The 18,804-nt window shown below is 49.8% G+C and overlaps 1 protein-coding gene across 1 annotated transcript in view; it reads left to right on the plus strand.

The window, feature by feature from the left end:
* Positions 1-18,804, plus strand: part of ATP6V1D (ATPase H+ transporting V1 subunit D) — a 110,336-nt gene that overhangs the window by 47,092 nt on the left and 44,440 nt on the right. The window contains exon 2 of the mRNA XM_086951984.1: positions 9,786-9,903. Coding sequence (XP_086808110.1) covers positions 9,786-9,903 — 118 coding nt within the window. The remainder of the gene's footprint in view (positions 1-9,785; positions 9,904-18,804) is intronic.

The raw sequence follows: 18,804 nt of genomic DNA on the forward strand, positions 1-18,804 counted from the left end.
GGTGAGCTGCCCTTCGTCCCTGTGCCAGGCTTGGCTAAGTCATCGTGGGGCGGATGTGTTGCACTTTCAGGTCCGATGAACCTCTTATTTGCTTTCTGGAACACGGTTATTGGGACCTGGGTCAGACTGCTGGGTTGTGTTCTTGATGAGGTTTTACTGCTTGATTTTCGCTTTGGGGGGGTGCTGCTCGAAGACAGTGGGATTTGTTATCCGTCACTCTGCTTGCTTTCTTGCTTGGGCTGGGGTGGGGTGCCGGAGACACTGAGGGGTGGGGCGGGGAGCTACTGTGGTACTTGGTTCTTGTTTGATCGTATTGCTGTCTGGCTGGGAACCTCTGCCCCTGTGCTTTCGGCTCTCGACTCTCTAGAGGGTCTTTGGGTTTGTAGTGGGTTGTGTCGGGGTGGGTTCAGGGTGGGTAGTGACATGCTCTGTCTGACCGGGTTGGGGTTGGTCGGCTGTAGGTGGGTGGCCGTTTGTCCGATTTTACTGTTGTTGCTCATGTGTTGTGAGGGGGTTGGGGACTGTTGGGATAGGGGTCTGTTTAAGCCAACTACTGAAATGTGTCTGATGTACCGTCTGCTCTGCTCTGATGTTCTCTCGAAATTGCTATGTCGACTGTTGACTCTAGGACCGGAGAGCGCCCCAGGCTCTCTACGATTGCTATCATGGAATGTGAGAGGACTCAATGACTTCCGTAAACTTAGGAAGGTCCTGGCGTACTTGCAGTGCCACCGGATTGACCTTGCTTTGCTGCAGGAAACACATCTGCCACTGTCCAGTCCTATGTTACAGACGAGGGGTCTTGGAACCACTTGTGTTGCTGCGGGGTTCACCACGCATGCTAGGGGGGTGATCACCTGGGCTAATCCCAAATCCCAATTGTCACTACGGCAGGTGGCGGTAGACCCGGAGGGTCGGTATGTGATTGCTCGTTGTGTTGGGAAAAGTCATGATTTGTTGCTGGTGAATGTGTATGGCCCCAACTACGACTCCCCTGATTTTTATGCCTCGCTGGCAGACAGCTGTAGGCAGTTTGTGGGCTCTAGGATGCTGTGGGGGGGGATTTCAATTTAGTGTTGAACCCAGAATTGGACAGGTCGGCGGGCCCCCCTAGGTCCCCGGCTGCATCGGCATTGCTCCTATTAACGGAATGTGTGAAGCTTGACCTGCTGGATGTGTGGCGCCATAGGCACTCGGGGCGGGGCGGGTTCACCCATTACTCGGCCTACTAGAACCTCCATACGCGTATAGATTACTGGTTTGTTTCCCGCTCCCTACTTGATACGGTGAAGGGGTGTACGGTGTTGCCTCGCACACTGTCTGATCACTCGCCACTACTCCTGCTTCTGGTTGCCCCTGCTAGGAGGATTCCCCCGTTTACCTGGAGGTTCCCCCCGTATTCCCTACTAGATGAAGTCTTCAGAGGGGAGCTGGCCGAGGACATAGAGACCTACTTCTCGACTAATGTGGGGTCGGTGGATAGTGTTCAGGTGCTTTGGGATGCGTTTAAAGTATACATCAGAGGGATGACGATGGCAAAACACTCAGGGGTACTCAAGGCTATCAGGCGCCGGCTGCAACTGCTTGAAACTCAGCTAACTGATCTGGAGCGGCAGGCGGGAGACTCGGGTACTGGTACAGACGTAGACAAGCTTAAGCCTCTGCTAGAGGAATTTCAAGAGGAGGCGGACAGGGAAATTAAACATATGGGTAAATACGCCACAGCGCGCGCGTATGGAGAACGGGAGCGTCCAGGTGCTCTCCTAGCCAAACTGATGCGCAACAGCAGGCCCCCGTTGGTAATTGAGGAGTTAGTGACGGCTGCTGGGGACGTGGTGACGGAGGAGCAGGATATCCTAGCGGAATTTCACTCTTATTATACGGCACTGTACTCATCGAGGTCTAGCCACCTTGAGGAGGAAATCGACGACTATTTAAGTTACATACAAATGCCCTTCTTGGCCGACTGGCAGAGAGTTTCTTATGGCCCCAATTCAGAAAGAGGAGATAACAGAGGCACTGGAGGGTATGAAGTCTGGTAGCGCTCCTGGGGCGGATGGCCTCACGGTGGCCTTTTACAAGGCCTTTCAGGATAAGCTTGTCCCGTACCTGATGCTCCTGTTTGATGATATTTGTCAACAGGGCAGCATGTCGAAATCTAGGAGGGAGGCGCTGCTTATTACCATCCAGAAGCCAGGTAAACCCCCTAATCAATGTGGCTCTTACCGGCAACTGTCGTTGATAAATGTGGACGCGAAACTGTATGCGAAGGTACTGGCGACTCGTTTGGCGCTTCTGGTCCCGGAACTGGTAGCCCCAGAGCAGGCTGGGTTCGTCCCGTCACGCAATCTCACTTATAATATCCGCACGGTATTGGGCACGATACAGCATGTCAGGCAAGAAAATAAGGCTGTAGCCATCTTCCTAGACATGGAAAAGGCCTTCGACTCCGTTGAGTGGTCGTTCATGCTCAGAGTCCTTCGTAAGTATGGACTCGGTGAACCGTTTCTGCAAATGTTGGGAGCTCTGTATTACAAGCCCACTGCGCGGCTGAAAATAGGGAGCTTGGTCACTGCTCCAATCGAGATTGGAAGGGGCACCCGTCAGGGCTGTCCCCTCTCTCTGCTGTTGTACGCCATGGTGGCGGAACCCCTCGCTTGCGCTATACGAGAATATCATAGGTTCGAAGGGATAAACTTTCCGACGTACCAGATTGGTATCTCGACATACGCGGATGATACTCTGCTATATGTCCGTGACCCGGAGGCAAACCTCTCGGCGGTGCTGCGGGAAGTGGTGAGATTCGAGGCCTTGTCGGGCCTTCGTGTCAATTGGGACAAATCGGTGGCGTTACCCTTGACTCCGGTGACACTCCCATTCGACTCGGAGTACCCTTTGCAGTGGACCACGGACTCCATACGATATCTGGGGATTCGTATTCACACTGACCCGGAGGTCCTGATACGAGAGAACTATGGGGTTGCCTATTCCAAACTGGTGGACGATGTCGAAGTGTGGTGCAGGCTTCCGCTTTCCCTTATGGGCAGGATAGCGCTCATGAAAATGGTGGTGCTCCCCAGATTTCTCTTTCTATTTACGAACATACCGGTGGTCCTCTCCAAAGCTTTTTTCCGGCAACTTACTCAGACACTTATTCGCCTTGCGTGGGGGGGCAAGCAGCCAAGGGTGCAATGGCAAACGCTCATTCTTCCGTATGAGCAAGGGGGGCTTGGGGCTCCAGACCTAGAACGGTACTATAGGATCGCTCAGGGAGCGCATCTTCACACATGGATTCATGGGGATCCTGGCATCCCTCATGTGAAGCTGGAACGCCTCTTTGCGGACCCTATCCCTCTCCCGGCCACGGTATGCTATCCCGCCGATCGGAGGGTCGGCAACTTGGACTCTATCGCAGCCACGAACCATGCTTGGCATGCACTGGTAAGCTCCCGAGAGAGCGTGTTGCTGTACTCACCCCTGCTACGGGTGGAGTGGGCAGTCTGGTTGGCCCCACTGGCGGAGAAAGGCGTCCTGAAAGCGTTACGTGAATTGGGTATTGTCACGGTGGGGGATCTCTTCTTAAATGGCACTCTGAAGACGTTGCAGCAAGCCCTCCAGTCCTGTCCTGGGGCGACGCTGTTACATAGCTTCCAGTATCATAGGGTTCGTAGAGCGGCACTAATCGCATTGGGTCCGGAACTGGCGGAACCGCAGGAAGTGCCGGAGCTCACGTATGTAATTAAGACCCCCTCTTCTCGTAAACTGATCACGGCTCTCAGGACACTGGGTGATAGACATCGGCAGTGCCCCCCATCCAAGGCCCGGTTGGCCTGGCAAGCTGACCTCCAAACTCCTATCTCAGACGAGATGTGGCGTTATTGCTCCGCTAACACTAGAAAGATTTTACTCAACAGTCGGCACCGCCTGATTCACTTTAAGTATCTACAGCGTGTCTACTACACACCTGAAAGGCTGCACAGGTATGGGCTGAGGGAGTCAGCGGAGTGTGAGCGCTGCCACTTTCCCACGGCTGATTTTCTCCATATGGCCTGGACTTGTCCTAATATCCATAAGTATTGGATAGAGGTCTTTGCGGATCTTAGCTCTATATTAGGGGAGGAGATTTTGCCCTGCCCGGCGCTCGCACTGATTGGTTTTTCCAAGCCGCTGCCGGTGGCATTGCGGCGGCTAGCGGACATGGCGTTGCTGGTGGCCAAGCGGCTGGTTGCCTTGTGCTGGATGCGGGGGCCAGTTCCTACGAAGAAGCGCTGGGAGGCGGACTTACTTTACTGTTGCACGCAATCGGAGGTGTATAGTGAACTACTTCCACCGAAAAGTCGCCCCAAGAACTTCTGGGGGTTGTTTAAGGCGTTCCAGAGCGCGCAAGGGGACAGTGAGTCAGATCCTGAGGGGGAGGAGTTGGATGTGTTGCAGGAGAATGGGGTTGCGGTGGTTGACTCTGAGGAGAATGGTGGCTGAATGCTCCTGTGTTGTAGGTGGGTGATGGAGCGTGCCTGGGTTTTAACTGTGCTATGTACTGGATGGGTGATTGAGACGGCTGTCCTGGGCGGCGGTAGACGTGGTCCCCATTGAACTTTACTTCGCCCTCGTGGGCCCTTGAGTCGGCAGCCATGGCTTTATAGTGGGGTTGTGGATGTGGTGATTGGTTTGAGTGGGCGAGTGGGCGAGTGGACACGGTTTTAGGTAGTCTGGCTAGTTACTGGGGTGCGTGGGCTTGTGTTAGAATGGGGGTTTGGTTCTTTTCTACACCTTTTCCTATTTTCCCTGTCAAAAGACTTCATCCCTGGGTCTTCATGCAGTTGCTTCTATATGTTTATACTGGCCGTACTATCTCGGCACACCGAACTGCGCTTGGGAGTGTCACCGCCGGCGCCGCCGGTTGGACTTTACTTTGACATATTGAGGTCAGTCATCATCTGCATCCATGGATTGATATTATTGCACATTTCTTTTCCACCTACCGTTACGCCGCCAGGCCTCCGGGCTGTTGGTATCATGGCTGTGTGTGTTACCTTGACCCAGGGATTTGGGGGTGACCTTCTGCTGCCGCCGGCCTCCGGGTTGTAGGCGATGATGGCTGTGTGCACGACTTAATGGTGTAATAAAGTACAAATTTAATAAAAAAAAGATCTACATTAATTACAGCCAATCTTAGGCTGATTAATGAGGGCCCGACGCACACAGCAGGCCACACGCTCAATCTCATTTTTTCTAATATTAAGGAGGTGCAACCAGAGGCGCCACTACCTCTGACTTGGTCAGACCACGCACTAGTCCCATTCAAACTGAACATGGCATGTGACATTCCAGCTTCAAGTAAATGTTATTTCCTGAAGAGACAATGGAAAAAATTGATTCCTGACATCATGGGCCCTGTCCTGGCACAGAACACCCTGTCTCTCACTGCCAACGTGAATATAGACGCACAGCTTCTTAACAAGTGGGTCGGGAAGATGGTTTCTTCCATTGCACCGGCCTCACGAGCGCTATCAAAGAGAGACTCCCCCTCAGCCCCCTGGTTCTCGCAAGATCTGAGTAAAGAGAAAGCAGCCTGTAAAAAGCTAGAAAGACTCTGGAGAGCAAACTACGGGATGGAAGAAAAAATTATATACAAGGAAGCATCCAAAAAACTTTAGAAAGCTTTCAGATTATCTAAAATGTAATTCTTCGCCGAATCTATTCAGCAGGCAGAACAATCAAGCAAACAGGTCTTTAGGGTGGTACAGTCTTTTTTTAAACCCAAGTGAATCGAAAGGGGGGACCCTCCGTCACCTACTCTATGCGAAAACATCTCTGAGTTCTTCGACCAAAAAATTAAAAAAGTGTACGAATCCTTTAGGCCAGAAACTAAAACGGTGAAATCAGACCGGGTGATTAAAAACGAGCTGGATGTAACTTTCACCCAATTCACAAATATATCCCTTAGTGAGGTGAGACAAGAACTCACCCGATGCAAATCCGGCTCGCCGGATGACCCTTGTCCAGCCAAACTATGGGGCCCCATAGCTGAGTTTGTTGCCCCCATAATACAACAAATCTGGAACTCATCTACCGTCTCGGGAGTATTCCCGAGCCTTTGGAAACACGCTACTCTCCTCCCACTGAAAAAAAAGCCTAGTGGGTAAACAGATGACCTTAGTAATCTTCGCCCGATCTCGTTGCTAGCTGCCTCTGGAAAAATGCTGGAGAAAGTAATACAGCGCCAGCTGAGCAAATTCATAGAAGTAAACAAGATACTTCATGAGACACAATCAGGATTTCGTCCCGGCTTTAGTACGGAGACAGCGCTTATTGAGGTAGCCGAGTCAGTAAGGTGGTCGATGGATGCAGGTAACTCAGCTATGCTGGTACTCCTGGGTCTGTCGGCCACCTTCGACACGGTGGACCACGCCAGACTACTGAGACGTCTGGCCGAGATAGGTATCCGTGACAAAGCACTGGGATGGCTACATTCCTATCTGTCCCAGAGAACACAGAAGGTGGCACTAGGGACGGCCTCTTCAGCGCCTAAAGTCATCAGTTGCGGAGTCCCGCAAGGGTCGGCACTCACCCCCCTTTTGTTCAACGTCTACCTGGCCCCTCTCTTTACGTTGATTGCCAACTGGGGTGTCAAGGCAATTTCGTTTGCCGATGACACCCAGTTGGTATTCCCGTATTCGGAGGTGTCGCAGGAGTCCTTCTCTAACTTTAAAGGCTGTCTCCAAGATATAGCCTGTTGGATGAACACGAACAAATTAAAATTAAATGCCAATAAGACTGAAGTAATCTTTTTTGGTAAAGGCCCCACTCCTCCCTCAGAACTTTGGTGGCCTACTGAGATCTGCCAAGCCCCCTTACCCAGCAGTACGGCAAAAAACTTGGGAGTGAGGTGGGACGATAGCTTGTCCTTTACCTCGCACATCCAACAGGTTGCCGGCTGCTGCTTGAGTAAACTGAGGAACCTCCGCAAGATACTGAGACTCCTCCCGGAGAGTTGCCGAAAAACTGTAATCCATGCCACTGTTACATCTAGGCTGGATTACGCCAACGGACTCTATCTAGGGCAACCGAAATACCTGACACAAAAACTTCAGGGAGTCCAAAACGCGGCTGCGAGACTGCTGCTGCGAATCCCATTTAAGCAGTCAGTCTCTCCGCATTTACGATCACTGCACTGGCTTCCTGTTGCCAGCAGAATCAAATTTAAGGCACTTACGCTGGCCTTCAGATCGCTGCATGGCTCCTGCCCAGAGTACCTGAAAAGCCGGCTCCCGAGATACTCCCAAGCCCGAGCGCTGCGCTCCAATTGCCGTGTTCAACTGGCTGTCCCACAAACTAGAAGGGCTCGACTAGGGGGTCGATCCTTTTCCGCAAATGTTGCCTCACTAAGGAACGCACTACCACCAGCAATCCAACAATCCCCCTCCGAACTTTGCTTCAGGAAGCTGCTAAAGACTTGGCTTTTCAACCAACCTCGCTAACTCTCACTCTTCCGTTCTCTAGGTCATTTGTGTTTTATAGCGCCGGGACACCTCCTAGTGAGGTAGCTGTTCGCGCTCTATAAAATGCAGTATTATTATTTATTATTATTGAAATCTCACTTTTATGAATACAAGATTATTCTGTGAAAACAGTATCTGGCTTCTGGACTATGCATTTCCTACAGCATCCTTATTCCAGAGTTTGAATGCTAATATGCTTTGTGTTGATTAATTATCCATACATTGTCTGCAAGAACCGTTGTTTTCTTTGACATGTAACAGTAAAGAAGTCATGTGGCAGGATAGTGGGCATGGGTGTCATCTTCTTCAAAGAACACTTGAATTCAGCAAACAGATCCTGAAACGCCAGGAGATTTGTAGTAACTAAAACTCCTTCTCCCCTATCCCCAATGAATAATGCATGAATGTCTACCGAGAATGGACATGACTTCCTTTTCTGTGATTCATATACCACAAGCGAATGGCGTGTTTTTCATATCCATCTCTACGGAAACAATTAATAGGGATTTCCATGGTCTAGCTTTTTTTTGTTGCTATGAGCTGCACTCTCTTATCCTTCTGCGACTGTGTTCTGATAACCTAGTTGTGGACGAGGTGCCTGCTTAAATGAATAACTCGGGTTTTCTAATCCTGGGAATACCAACCTACCCTCAATGGAGTATCATTGAGATGGGTAATAATAGCTTCTAGCAGAAGAGCCCTTTAGTAATGCTAAGATTGGCTCATCAATGGTTTAGGATGCGGGTAATTACTACTGTCCAGTCAGGATCTGAAGCAGGGACATGATGCAGATGGTGATGATTTTCTGGTTTATTTGTCCTCAGTGGGTGAGAGTGTGGAGGACAGCTGCTAAAAACCTTATCGCTCCCATGCTGGAAGTCACTAACAGTTGTTAATTGCAAGTCCTCCTTATTATGTGCTATGGACTTAGGCTCATGCCCAGAAGTGCGCGCAGGCAATTAATAGCTGCTTACACTCTGCAGCGGGCAATACTGCTTAATTATTCAAGTATATAGAGCTTTTACTGTAGGTGGAGAAGCGTGGCTCACTGGTTAGAGGAGGCAGACCTGGAAGCAGAGGTCAGCCCGGGACCAGGGTTCAATTCCCGACTCGGCGGGGTCTTGAGTCCTAAAAATGTCCATGGACTCGACAATTCTCGCTCCGGTGCCTACTCGATTCACGGGTTCACACTCTGCGACTCTGGGCAATAGCTTGCTTAATCTCCACAACGACCCCTCGCGGCGGGATGCCTGGCTTTCACCTTGCGGATACCCTGCCGGGGTTATCTCACAGGGGAATACCAGGACGGGTTCCCTAAGCAAGCGCTTAGAAACCGCTTGGTGATTTGCGCTATATAAATTCCTGTACATTTACATTACATTAGTGCATGCTGTATTAATAGTTATTGGTTATTATTTCTATTAAAACATGTTCTAGTTTTAGTGCTGCCTCAAAATAATTACTGAAGATTCTTTACTGAAGGTCCCCAAACGTTAGTATTACTAGATTGTGACAAACTGTGCTCCATAGCACAGTTGTTATTTGCAGTAACTCTGACTTTGCTTCAGACATTGTAATTTCTTTGGACTTGAGGCCCACTCCTGCAGCTTTCCAAAGTGACTTGGTTGCAGCTTTGCCTAGTGTGACGAGCCTTAACAATTCTCTCTGTTTCCCTCTAAGTGACAAGGATCGAACTTGGAGACCTTTCCTCTGTTCTTGTGATCAATGGCTGATGATTGGCCCTCCTCTGCTAGAGCATTATTGAGCAGCACCTAACTAGACTGGTGGTAGTTGTGGTTGCTGCCAGCCAGAATGGTCAAACTATGTGATTACTGTACGTTTGTAGCGGTCTTTAAAAGTAAGTTAATTGACTATCCGTCTTTTACGAAGGCGATCTTTTCCAGACCTCTATGGTGGTGTCAGAATTGTTGTCCTTGACCATACCTTCCGAGGCTGAAAAGTACTGGAAACACTCAAATAGCAAACTGTTTTGAGAGAATATGTGAGTGTTAAACCTTTCCAGTGTACTCGCCGACTCTTGTTCCATCTTTAAAGGTCTCGCTGACCTCAGAAATGATATTAGGTACAAAGCACTGACAGAAACTATATTATTTGTTTTTTGCTGGCTGGATCACATGAGGGATAGTGAATGAATCAGTGTGCATCATCAGCAGTGTGATTTTAAATCTTTATCCTGACCAGAGGTGTAGAGTTGCCAGCTCATGTCTTGTAAAAATGTTGGCTAAGTTACAAACTTACTTTTCTTTTTCTGTTCTCCAACAGGGCACAGACCATCATGAAGGCTCGCTTAAAAGGTGCTCAGACTGGCCGCAACCTCCTGAAGAAAAAATCTGATGCTCTCACACTTCGCTTCAGGCAAATCCTAAAGAAAATCATTGAGGTGAAACAATTAGTTTTTTTAATGTAAATGCTTGATTGTTGTGTCAGCCAATCCATTTTTGACTCTCTCACTCTTCTTTTGCAAAGGTTAATAATGTCCTGATAATAGAGCGCGCTGGCAAATAATTTAAATAAAAAATAAAGGGCCCGGGGCAGGGGGCCAGCAAGAGGGCCCATTGGTCGCAATAAACCAGTGCTCCCGACCTGCCATCAGCATCCTTCATAATCCTCCCTACTCAGGTGGGCATCTGAGCCCCAGACTGCCTGCAATTTGTTGGTGCCTTCAGTAGGGAAGTGTCCTGCCCCAAATTGTGCCAGAGCTGCTGAAGGACTGCCACACGCCAGGAGAAATGCGGATGCCTATAGACACTTGACAGAAGTCACGGCGAGTGGCATTTCTGCCTGACTGTTGGAGCCGTGTTTACCTAGAACGAGGGTAACCTGCCCCTGAGATGGGAGAGTATCGCACATGAAGAATCGGAGCGACGGCATTCTTCCCCAAGCCCCCCACCCAAAGTGAGAACAATTTGCCCGATGGAAGCTGGGTACGGCAGCGCTACCTCTAGCACCTGGCGCAACATTATCTTGGCATTGAAAGAGGTGAGGAGCTCTGTGTGCAGGGGCCCGAAGGTACTGGGAGAGCTGTGGGGATCGTCTGGGTGTGGAAAGGACTGCCCCACCGGCACTTTGACTACTGGATGATCGCCTCAGGGCCTCAGGGCGGAAAGGGGCTGACATTTTATCCTGGGCCCTGACTGACATCTGGTTCCTTTTCCTCTCCATCCCACCCTTCCACTGGCCCTGTGAGATAATCAGTGGGTGCTCTGCTGCCCTAGGGCCACTGTCATCCTTTAGTATTGAGGACAGAGGAAGAAGAGTGCGTGCTGTGACCCTCGACCCTGGCGGCCTGCACATTCTTTTACCCCCACCTGGGGACAGATGTCACGCCCCCTCCCCAGCCTCACCCCCCACCCTCCCTGAAGTGGACTTGTTGCCCGCGTCTGACCTCGTGGCTGCTGCTGCCTCAGGGCAGAAACATTACTCCTGGGGATCGTAATGATCCGAGACAGGAAAATGCGCACTGTCCAAAAAACCACCTTGGACCAGTTTGCAGCCGAAAGCCCAACGAAATGCCCGCAGGCAGCAGACCCTGGCAGACTGCAGACACCACATGGTCCCACAAGAGCGTAAATGCTGGCGTCCATTGAGGCATCCAGTACGGCAGTGCAAACTAAAATTGAGGAGCTAGCCCTCGACCTGAATCTACTGCATATTGATGTCCGCAAAGGGTCGGAAAGGGCTTTTGCAACGGAAAGGCAGGTTGGTGAACTCCAGACAGATGCTGACTCTCAAGGTCACAGTGACAGCGTTGAAGGCAAGGACGTGAGAACTTGGAACTCTAAGCATCTATAGGGTTCAAAATCATTTAGAATCGTAAGCAAAATAATATTAATTAGAAACATCGCCAAATCTCCTAGGCTGCACCAGAACTCGGTACCGGGGCTCAAATTTAAGCCAGTTGTGCCGGTTTCATCACTAAAACCCGGGTGACCCTGTAGGTCTTTTAGTACAAACTCCTGCCTAGAGCCTAAGTACAGCTGACAATCTGAAGTTCCTGTCTCTGATATTGGCACCCTTTTTTCTATCTATTGATTGATGAGTCCTGCAGAACCTAGGATGTCTGCTACACAACTAAGACGAAGAAGAAATACATGAAACTATTATGACTGAAGCCGAAAAGGGGAACAAGAAATAACTGAATGGAATGAGGAATTGTGCTGTGCCAAAATACAGAAGTTGCAGTAAAGCAGTTGGGGAGGAAACATCCCTTGAACAGACCTGCAGGCAGTTTAGTCCTGCAGGCAGTTTAGTTCTGCAGGCAGATTTTCTTTAGTTTTTAGGGTTATTCAGGTTGTTTGTAGCAATAGAGGATTCATGATCTCCGTGCAGGAGGTAGTATGCAAGCTGAGGTTCGTACCTGGAGTGTAAAATGAAAGTAGAACGCCTGATGTTGTGAATTATTTTTCGTAATTAAAAAAATATATATATATTCTTTTTTTCCTTTTTCTATTTTGATGTTGTGTTTAAGGAGAAACACAGAAGTAAGATTATTGTGGAAATAGGGGTACGGATAATTAAATGCTAAACAATCAGAACTTCCCTTTCAACGCGTGAGTGAAACCTAAGACCTAGTCAATCCATTAGGCTGAATATACTATACTACAAGTGTTAAAAATTAATTTGCTGACGGTTGATGCATTTTAAATGTCTGGGAACCCACTGACTTGAATAGAAAAGACCAAACATGGGTCGCGTTGGGCCTAATGGTGGCAAAAAGAAATATCGCTCAATTGTGGGGAGCTGGGGTATCGCCTAAAATCGAGACATGGAAGGCAGTAGTGGACAGGTGTATGGCCGGAGAAAAAACTGTACATGTTGCATGTGGGTGCCCTAAAAAAGGGTACTCTATATGGAGCAAATGGAATGACTATCGGGGCAATATATGTGTATTGCCAACTATTCCCTCATTTGAAGAACCGTCTACGCCATAATTGTTGTAACTTATTATGTACGTTACAACAATTATGGCGTAGACGGTTCTTCAAATGAGGGAATAGTTGGTGATACACATATTGTTAGAAGGACCAGGAGGGTCGGCCGAGGACAAGAGGAGAGGTCTCCGGGGAGAGCCGTCTCCAGTGATCGTACAGACGAATAACTTCCCCCCCCACAGACGTATACCACTCAAGGATAAGGTTTAAGTACGGTAGAATGGTACAAGGAGGTCTGGACTCAGGGGTCCCCTCGATTCTAGTCTCTTGGGCGGAAAGGGGGTAGCGGGACAGTCTTGTTACTAATCTGGTAGATGCGATGATAAGATGGATAGCTCACAATCCTCGAGCTCGGCGTTCTAGATGGTCGGGCCGCGGCGGAGCCAGCAGGTCCCGAGATGATCGTAGGTAGCGACGGTCCGCGGCGCGCCAGCAGGTCCCGGTGACGATGAAGGTTTCAGAAGGGTTGCGGCAGCGCCAGCAGGTAAGACGATATCTCGCAAGGCAGGGCTACGGAAGCGCCAGTAGTCCGTCAAGGATGAGTTCTTCACGGTGTCTCTCGACTCCAGGATACAACTGCCTTCCTGCTCTGGAGCTGCCCCAGTTATAGGTCTGGCGCCCTTTGATGTCCGGACCCTCGCACTTGGAGGTCGGGAGGTCCGAGGTGAGGGAGTCCAGACACCCAGCAGGGGGGTGGAGCCAGCGCCCGGGGGAGCTGGGGGCGATCGGCACCTGGCGAGGGAGAGCCATCGACACTTCTTTCTCCCATTGACCTGCCAAGTGGGCCGCTCACCTCCTGGGTGGATGGTGGTGCCGGGATGTCGGGGCCTGGCCAGGCCCAGGGTTAGGGTCGATCTGAGGCCACGCGGCCTCGTGGTGCAGTGTCCAAGATGGCGGCCGGGCCGGGCGAGGGAGCCGGTAGTGATTCGGCCCCATGATGCAGAGATGTGGGGCTCGGAGTCTTCTTCGGCTCCGCTGTCTGTAGCCATCAGGAGGCTGAGCCCCGAGCGCACAAAGTGGGGTTTGAGTCTATATTGCCCCGATTGTTAACAATTGTATCTGTGTAATCAGTCTTGCATTATGCCACTTTCTTTAACCAGGAATGTCGATACTCATCTGCTTAATAAAAAGAATTATAAAAAAAAAAGAAAACCACAAGCAATTTTGATTACTTTTCTAGGATCAGGTACTTTGCCAATCTACATTTCAAAACTCAAAAAGTGACATCCACGTCAGGCAAACCTAGCTTACAACGTGTCACAGATCAGATTGTAGATTGGCAAAAGTCAGTTCACTGAATCCCTTTGATTGGATTACTGGTCACTTCTGGTCTCTTCTCCAGCAGAGGCCAAGTCCTATTCCAAAGCATATTTCAGCAGACAACGTATGCCTGTAGATTTGGATGCCTGAGTGTTCAGGATAGGGCTTTACGGATCTGGTTCTTAAATTCTAGTAAATGGATGGCTACCTGCCAAGGATCAGATAAGATATCTACTCCGGAGATGAAATAGCTACATGTTTTTTTGCAGATAAGTCCATCAAAGAATTATTTACTGAGATCTGCTCAGGTTTACAACATCAAAGATGCGATGGTAACATTTTTTTTAGTTCTCACCTTCAAACAGCTATTAGCTGCCTGTTGTCCAATACCTATTGTGTACAACGGTAAAGCTTAGAGTGGGCTTAGGGTCCGCCCATTGCTTATCAAGTGTTGGCTAACTTACCGTTCTGATCTGCTTGTTTATTATTTGATAGCTATCCTTCCACTTCTTTTGTTTGTTCCTCTACAGGAGCATAGCTTATTTACCGTCCTTTTGATTGGATGGCATGTATGTTTCCATAGCTCATATCCGGGAACTACTTTTTTTTTCTTCGAGCACTGGGAGTGGATGTGTTTTCTTGCTCTTTCCTGCATCTGCTGCTCCTCTCACATCATCAACTCCCACACTCTCCATATTGTGCTCCACCCTCCCAAGGTTTGTCTAAGGAGGAGACTTCCTCAGATTGGTTTACTTTTATCTCCCGCATTCACTTGTGTAAAAGCCCAAGCTTTGCACATAAAGGTGCACTTATGACACTCTGGAAGAGGCGGGCTCTTGCACTCACTCATCAGCATTTGAAGAGAGGGTACTCTGGTGACTGGAAGGGAGGTGTTTCTTCTCCCTGTGATCCATAAATATGCTCCCCAACTTTCTGCAGAGAACCAAATGGCCAGCTCATTTTTTTCCTCCAGTTTTAGGCCTTGATAGGTATTTTGCTCATTTCTCACTTTTATCTTTCCTCTTTCTGCTCGTTTCTGAAATTTATTCTGCCCCCTCTGCTCGTTTCTTACCTTTTATCTTGCCTTTTAATTCTCATTGCTGATCTTTATTCTGCCTCTTTCTGCTTGTTGCTTATTCCCGGTTCCCCGTGGACCCCAGCCAGCTCCCCGTCTCCTCCTATCAATGTTTAATTTTCCCTGGGGAGGCGGTGGCACCTGAGGGTTAGAGAGCACATGGAGGAGGGCCTCGTGCCCCCTTCTTTTTAACAAATAAAGTCCTGGGGAGGTAGTGGTCTCTGGGGCTCAATGAGGCTCAGGGGTGGGGGTGGGAGGGCTTGCGCCCCCCTCCTTTAAAAAACTAAATGCCACTGGGTCCTGGCCCACCCAGGGGCTGTATTCAAAACAAACACGGGAGCCTGCGCTTGTTTCTTTTTTTTTTTTTTTAAACTATTATTATTTTTGCCACAGATTTGCAGCTCCATTGCGTTTTCAAAGCAAATTTTTTTAAAGTGCTTTTTGGCCCTATTGGGCCTCACGACCAGGGTATTCCTACCATGTTTTTTGTTGGATTCAGCTGATACATATATTAGGGTGGTTATGGGTTTTTGGGTGGCAAGGTATTTTTAGGGTTTAGGGTGGATTATGATTTAGTTTCAATAAAATATTTTTTGGATAATTAAAAACCCGGCGGAGGTGTGGCTTGGCACAGTCATGATGCCAGGCAAAGGTCGAGTGGTGTCTTGAGTGTCAAGGGAGGACCCACTGGCAAAAGGCTATCTAGAGAACCCAGCGGATTAATTTGGGCTGAAGGCAAGCCAGAGGAATCTGGAACTGTCTTAAACAGCTCAAGCTTCACCTCTTCAAAATCCTCAATCTTCTGTGGTTCCATGGCCCAGAGAATTCAGGATGCATTAGCTGCCACCGTGGAACAGGTTCGGAATCCGAATTCCAGAGACCCCACTCCACCAGCACCATCTGACTGCAACTGAAATGCGAGCAGTGGGAAGGAGTGCAATCCTGCTTGGACTACTTGTGCTTAAGTTGTGATTAGTCTTTTGACTGTCTCTGAGACTTATCTGTGGGCTGTGACTGGGGTGATGAATGTTCCTTTTGTTTCCACTGGGGCAGACACCACTTCTTGTGCTCAGCAATGCACTGCTTCGCTTGACGCTCTTTTATATGTCTGTCAAATGCAGAAACCTTTTAAAACTGTTACCTTTTTAAAAAACATTTTTTTTTTACAGAGATTTATATAGCACGAACTTGACCCGAATCGGGTATCTGAGCGCCTTTCATAGCACCAGTTGCATTTCATGAGGACACATTCATTTTTGTTTAGCACGGGGAGATAAAGTGATTTGCCCAGAATCACAGGATGTTCAGCGTCATTCCCCAGATTAGAGGGCGACAGCCCTTGCCGTTTGGCCAACTCCTCTCCTCTATGGGGGTGACTTAGCCCTAGCATTCTGTCAAATTTCAATTTTTGAAAGTTGGCTAACACAGAGAAAAGGTTGGATTCATGTTGAAAGCTTGGAAAAATAGGAACTAGGGGCCCGATGTAGGTAAACGCGATTTTCCGATTTCAAAATACCGAGGCGGGCCGAATCGGTATTCTGAAATCGGAAAACGAGATGTAGGGGAAAAAAAGCGAATGAATAACGAATCGGTCGGCATCGGTAATGAGAATCGGTACGTTCCGATTCGGCACGGTCCGAATCGGAAAGTACCGAATCGGCTAACAACGAATCGGAAATTACCGATTCGGCTACCACCGAATCGGATAGTCCCGAATCGGCGAATACCGATTCGGTAAAATCCGATTCGGCAATCATAGATTCGAAGCCATGAAAACACACCCATGGCGAAAAAGCCCATAGGAATGCATTGAAGGAACCGATTCGGCTTTTACCGAATCGGATTTTACCGAATCGGATATTACCGAATCGGATTTTACCGAATCGGATTTTACCGAATCGGATATTACCGAATCGGTAAAAGCCGATTCGGCAAAAGCCGATTCAGCCAATGAGGTGGCTCCCCCTCCCCCACCCAAACAGGGAGTGGCAACCCTGGCAGGTGCAGCTAATTAAGAAGTTTCTGGAGAGCCAGCCTGAGCTCAACACTCACAGTTAGCAGCAGTGGGAGTAGGAGGTTGCCAACTGAACTGGAGAACATGGCAGAGCAGTCAGGAAGCCAGAAGTCCTCCCAGAAGAGGAAGCCGAAGTTCACCACCACCGAACTTCAGGTGCTGGTCGAGGAGGTGGTGAGGGTGCACCGCCAGCTGTTTGGCAAGCTGTCCCTCAACGTGCCAGACAGCACAAAGAGGAGGATCTGGGCCGACATCGCCCAGAAGGTGAATGCTGCGGGTGTCACCCCCAGGTCCATAGAAGAACTGAAAAAGAGATTCTATGACATCCGCAGCCTCACAAAGAGGAAGATGGCTGACATACAGAGGCAGGCTGGACTCACTGGAGGAGGCAACAACCCGGCACCACCCCTCACCGAGCTGGAGGACCTGGTCTCCAGCACCATTGAGAGGGAGAGTGTCAGTGGAATCGGGACCCTGGACAGCTCTGCGAGAGCTACAGCTACAGGTAAGAAGCATGCGCATCATGACACACCCTACCAGACACCTCCCCATTAGACACAATGCATAGGCAAACCCCAGCACAGTACTGTCACCAACATACAAGAGACAAGCATCATGGTACATGTAGTCAGCAGAAGTTAGCTAAATATGGCAGTGCAGAATCACAAGACAGGAAACAGTGTGACACAGTGTAAGGAGATGCAAGGACATGTGGAATGCTATAATTGTACTGACTGTAATACATCGGCACTCAGTTTACAAATGCTTCTTTGTACCTAGGGGCCCCATCAGGCGGAACAACAGTGACAGCAGAGGGAGCAGCACCGTCCGACACTGCAGTCGCAGGGCCGAGCACCAGCCAGGCTGGCCAGGAGGAGGAGGAGGAAGGAGACACCACAGGGCTAGGTATGGAGGGAGTCCTGGTCATTGACTACGATGCACTGCACTCCCCAGTAATGGCCAGCACACCCCCCTTGCAGTTCTCCCCAGAGAACTCCCCTACAAGGGACACCATTCCGCCTACACCAGCTCCTGCCACAACCGTGGCCTTGCCACCTGTTCAACCTGTCCTGGGAGCAGGGGCTCAGGGACCGGCCAGCTTCACACCCCCACCAGTGGCACCCCAGCCCACTCAGCAGGCCGGAAGCAGCAGTGCCCGGCGCCGTACCATCACCACCACTGCTGCACCAGCACGGGAGGGCAGTGTATTCCTGGGCCTGGAGGGACAGATGGTGAAAATTCAGAGGCAACAAGCAAGATCCACTATGGCCTGCCAACGCCAGCTCCTGCAGCACAACATGCAGATGGGAGAGTTGGTCAAGGGATTCCAGGCCGTAGTGGAATCGAACAAGGAGGTGGCAGCAGGGTTAGGCAGGCTAACCACTGCCATCACCCACTCATCAAGCAGACAGGAGGAGCATGAGCTGGTGCACAGGCGGGATGCCCGGGTTTTGAACCGCGCCATGGGCCGCCTTGCAGCGGCGACGGCACAACTGTGCTATCGCAGCGCCAACCAGGAATCTGTCCTTAGTCAGCATACGGCTGAGCTTACTAGGGGGATGGCCCGGATCACCACTGCCATGGAGGCCATAATAATTTCAAACACCGCCTCCAATCCGGCCCTGGACCTGGGTGATGCTGGGGACAGCAGCAGCCGCAGCAGCCCGGCCAGCGCTGCGTCTGAGCCACGGAGGAGCACCAGGCGCTCCGCTGATGCTGCTGGGCATTCAGAGGGGGCTGAGGGACACCCCAGTGGGTCTGGCAAGCGGGCAAAGAAATAGCCTGGCAAGGGCGGGTGAGGCAACCAGTACCTTGGACTTTATTTTATTTACCATACTCCTTTTTTTGTTGCACATCAGTGCTGTAACTGTGGTGCAAAACTATTAAAATTTGTTTTTTCCAAGCAACATTTAGCTGTCTTTGCATCTGTACTCAGTCAGAAATAGTTCTCAGTGATCTCCTCACGTCTGTATCTGCCATCACTTGGCGTACACACCCCAG

The sequence above is a fragment of the Lissotriton vulgaris genome, unplaced genomic scaffold (assembly GCF_964263255.1).
Source record: "Lissotriton vulgaris unplaced genomic scaffold, aLisVul1.2 SCAFFOLD_817, whole genome shotgun sequence".
NCBI classification, from domain to species: domain Eukaryota; kingdom Metazoa; phylum Chordata; class Amphibia; order Caudata; family Salamandridae; genus Lissotriton; species Lissotriton vulgaris.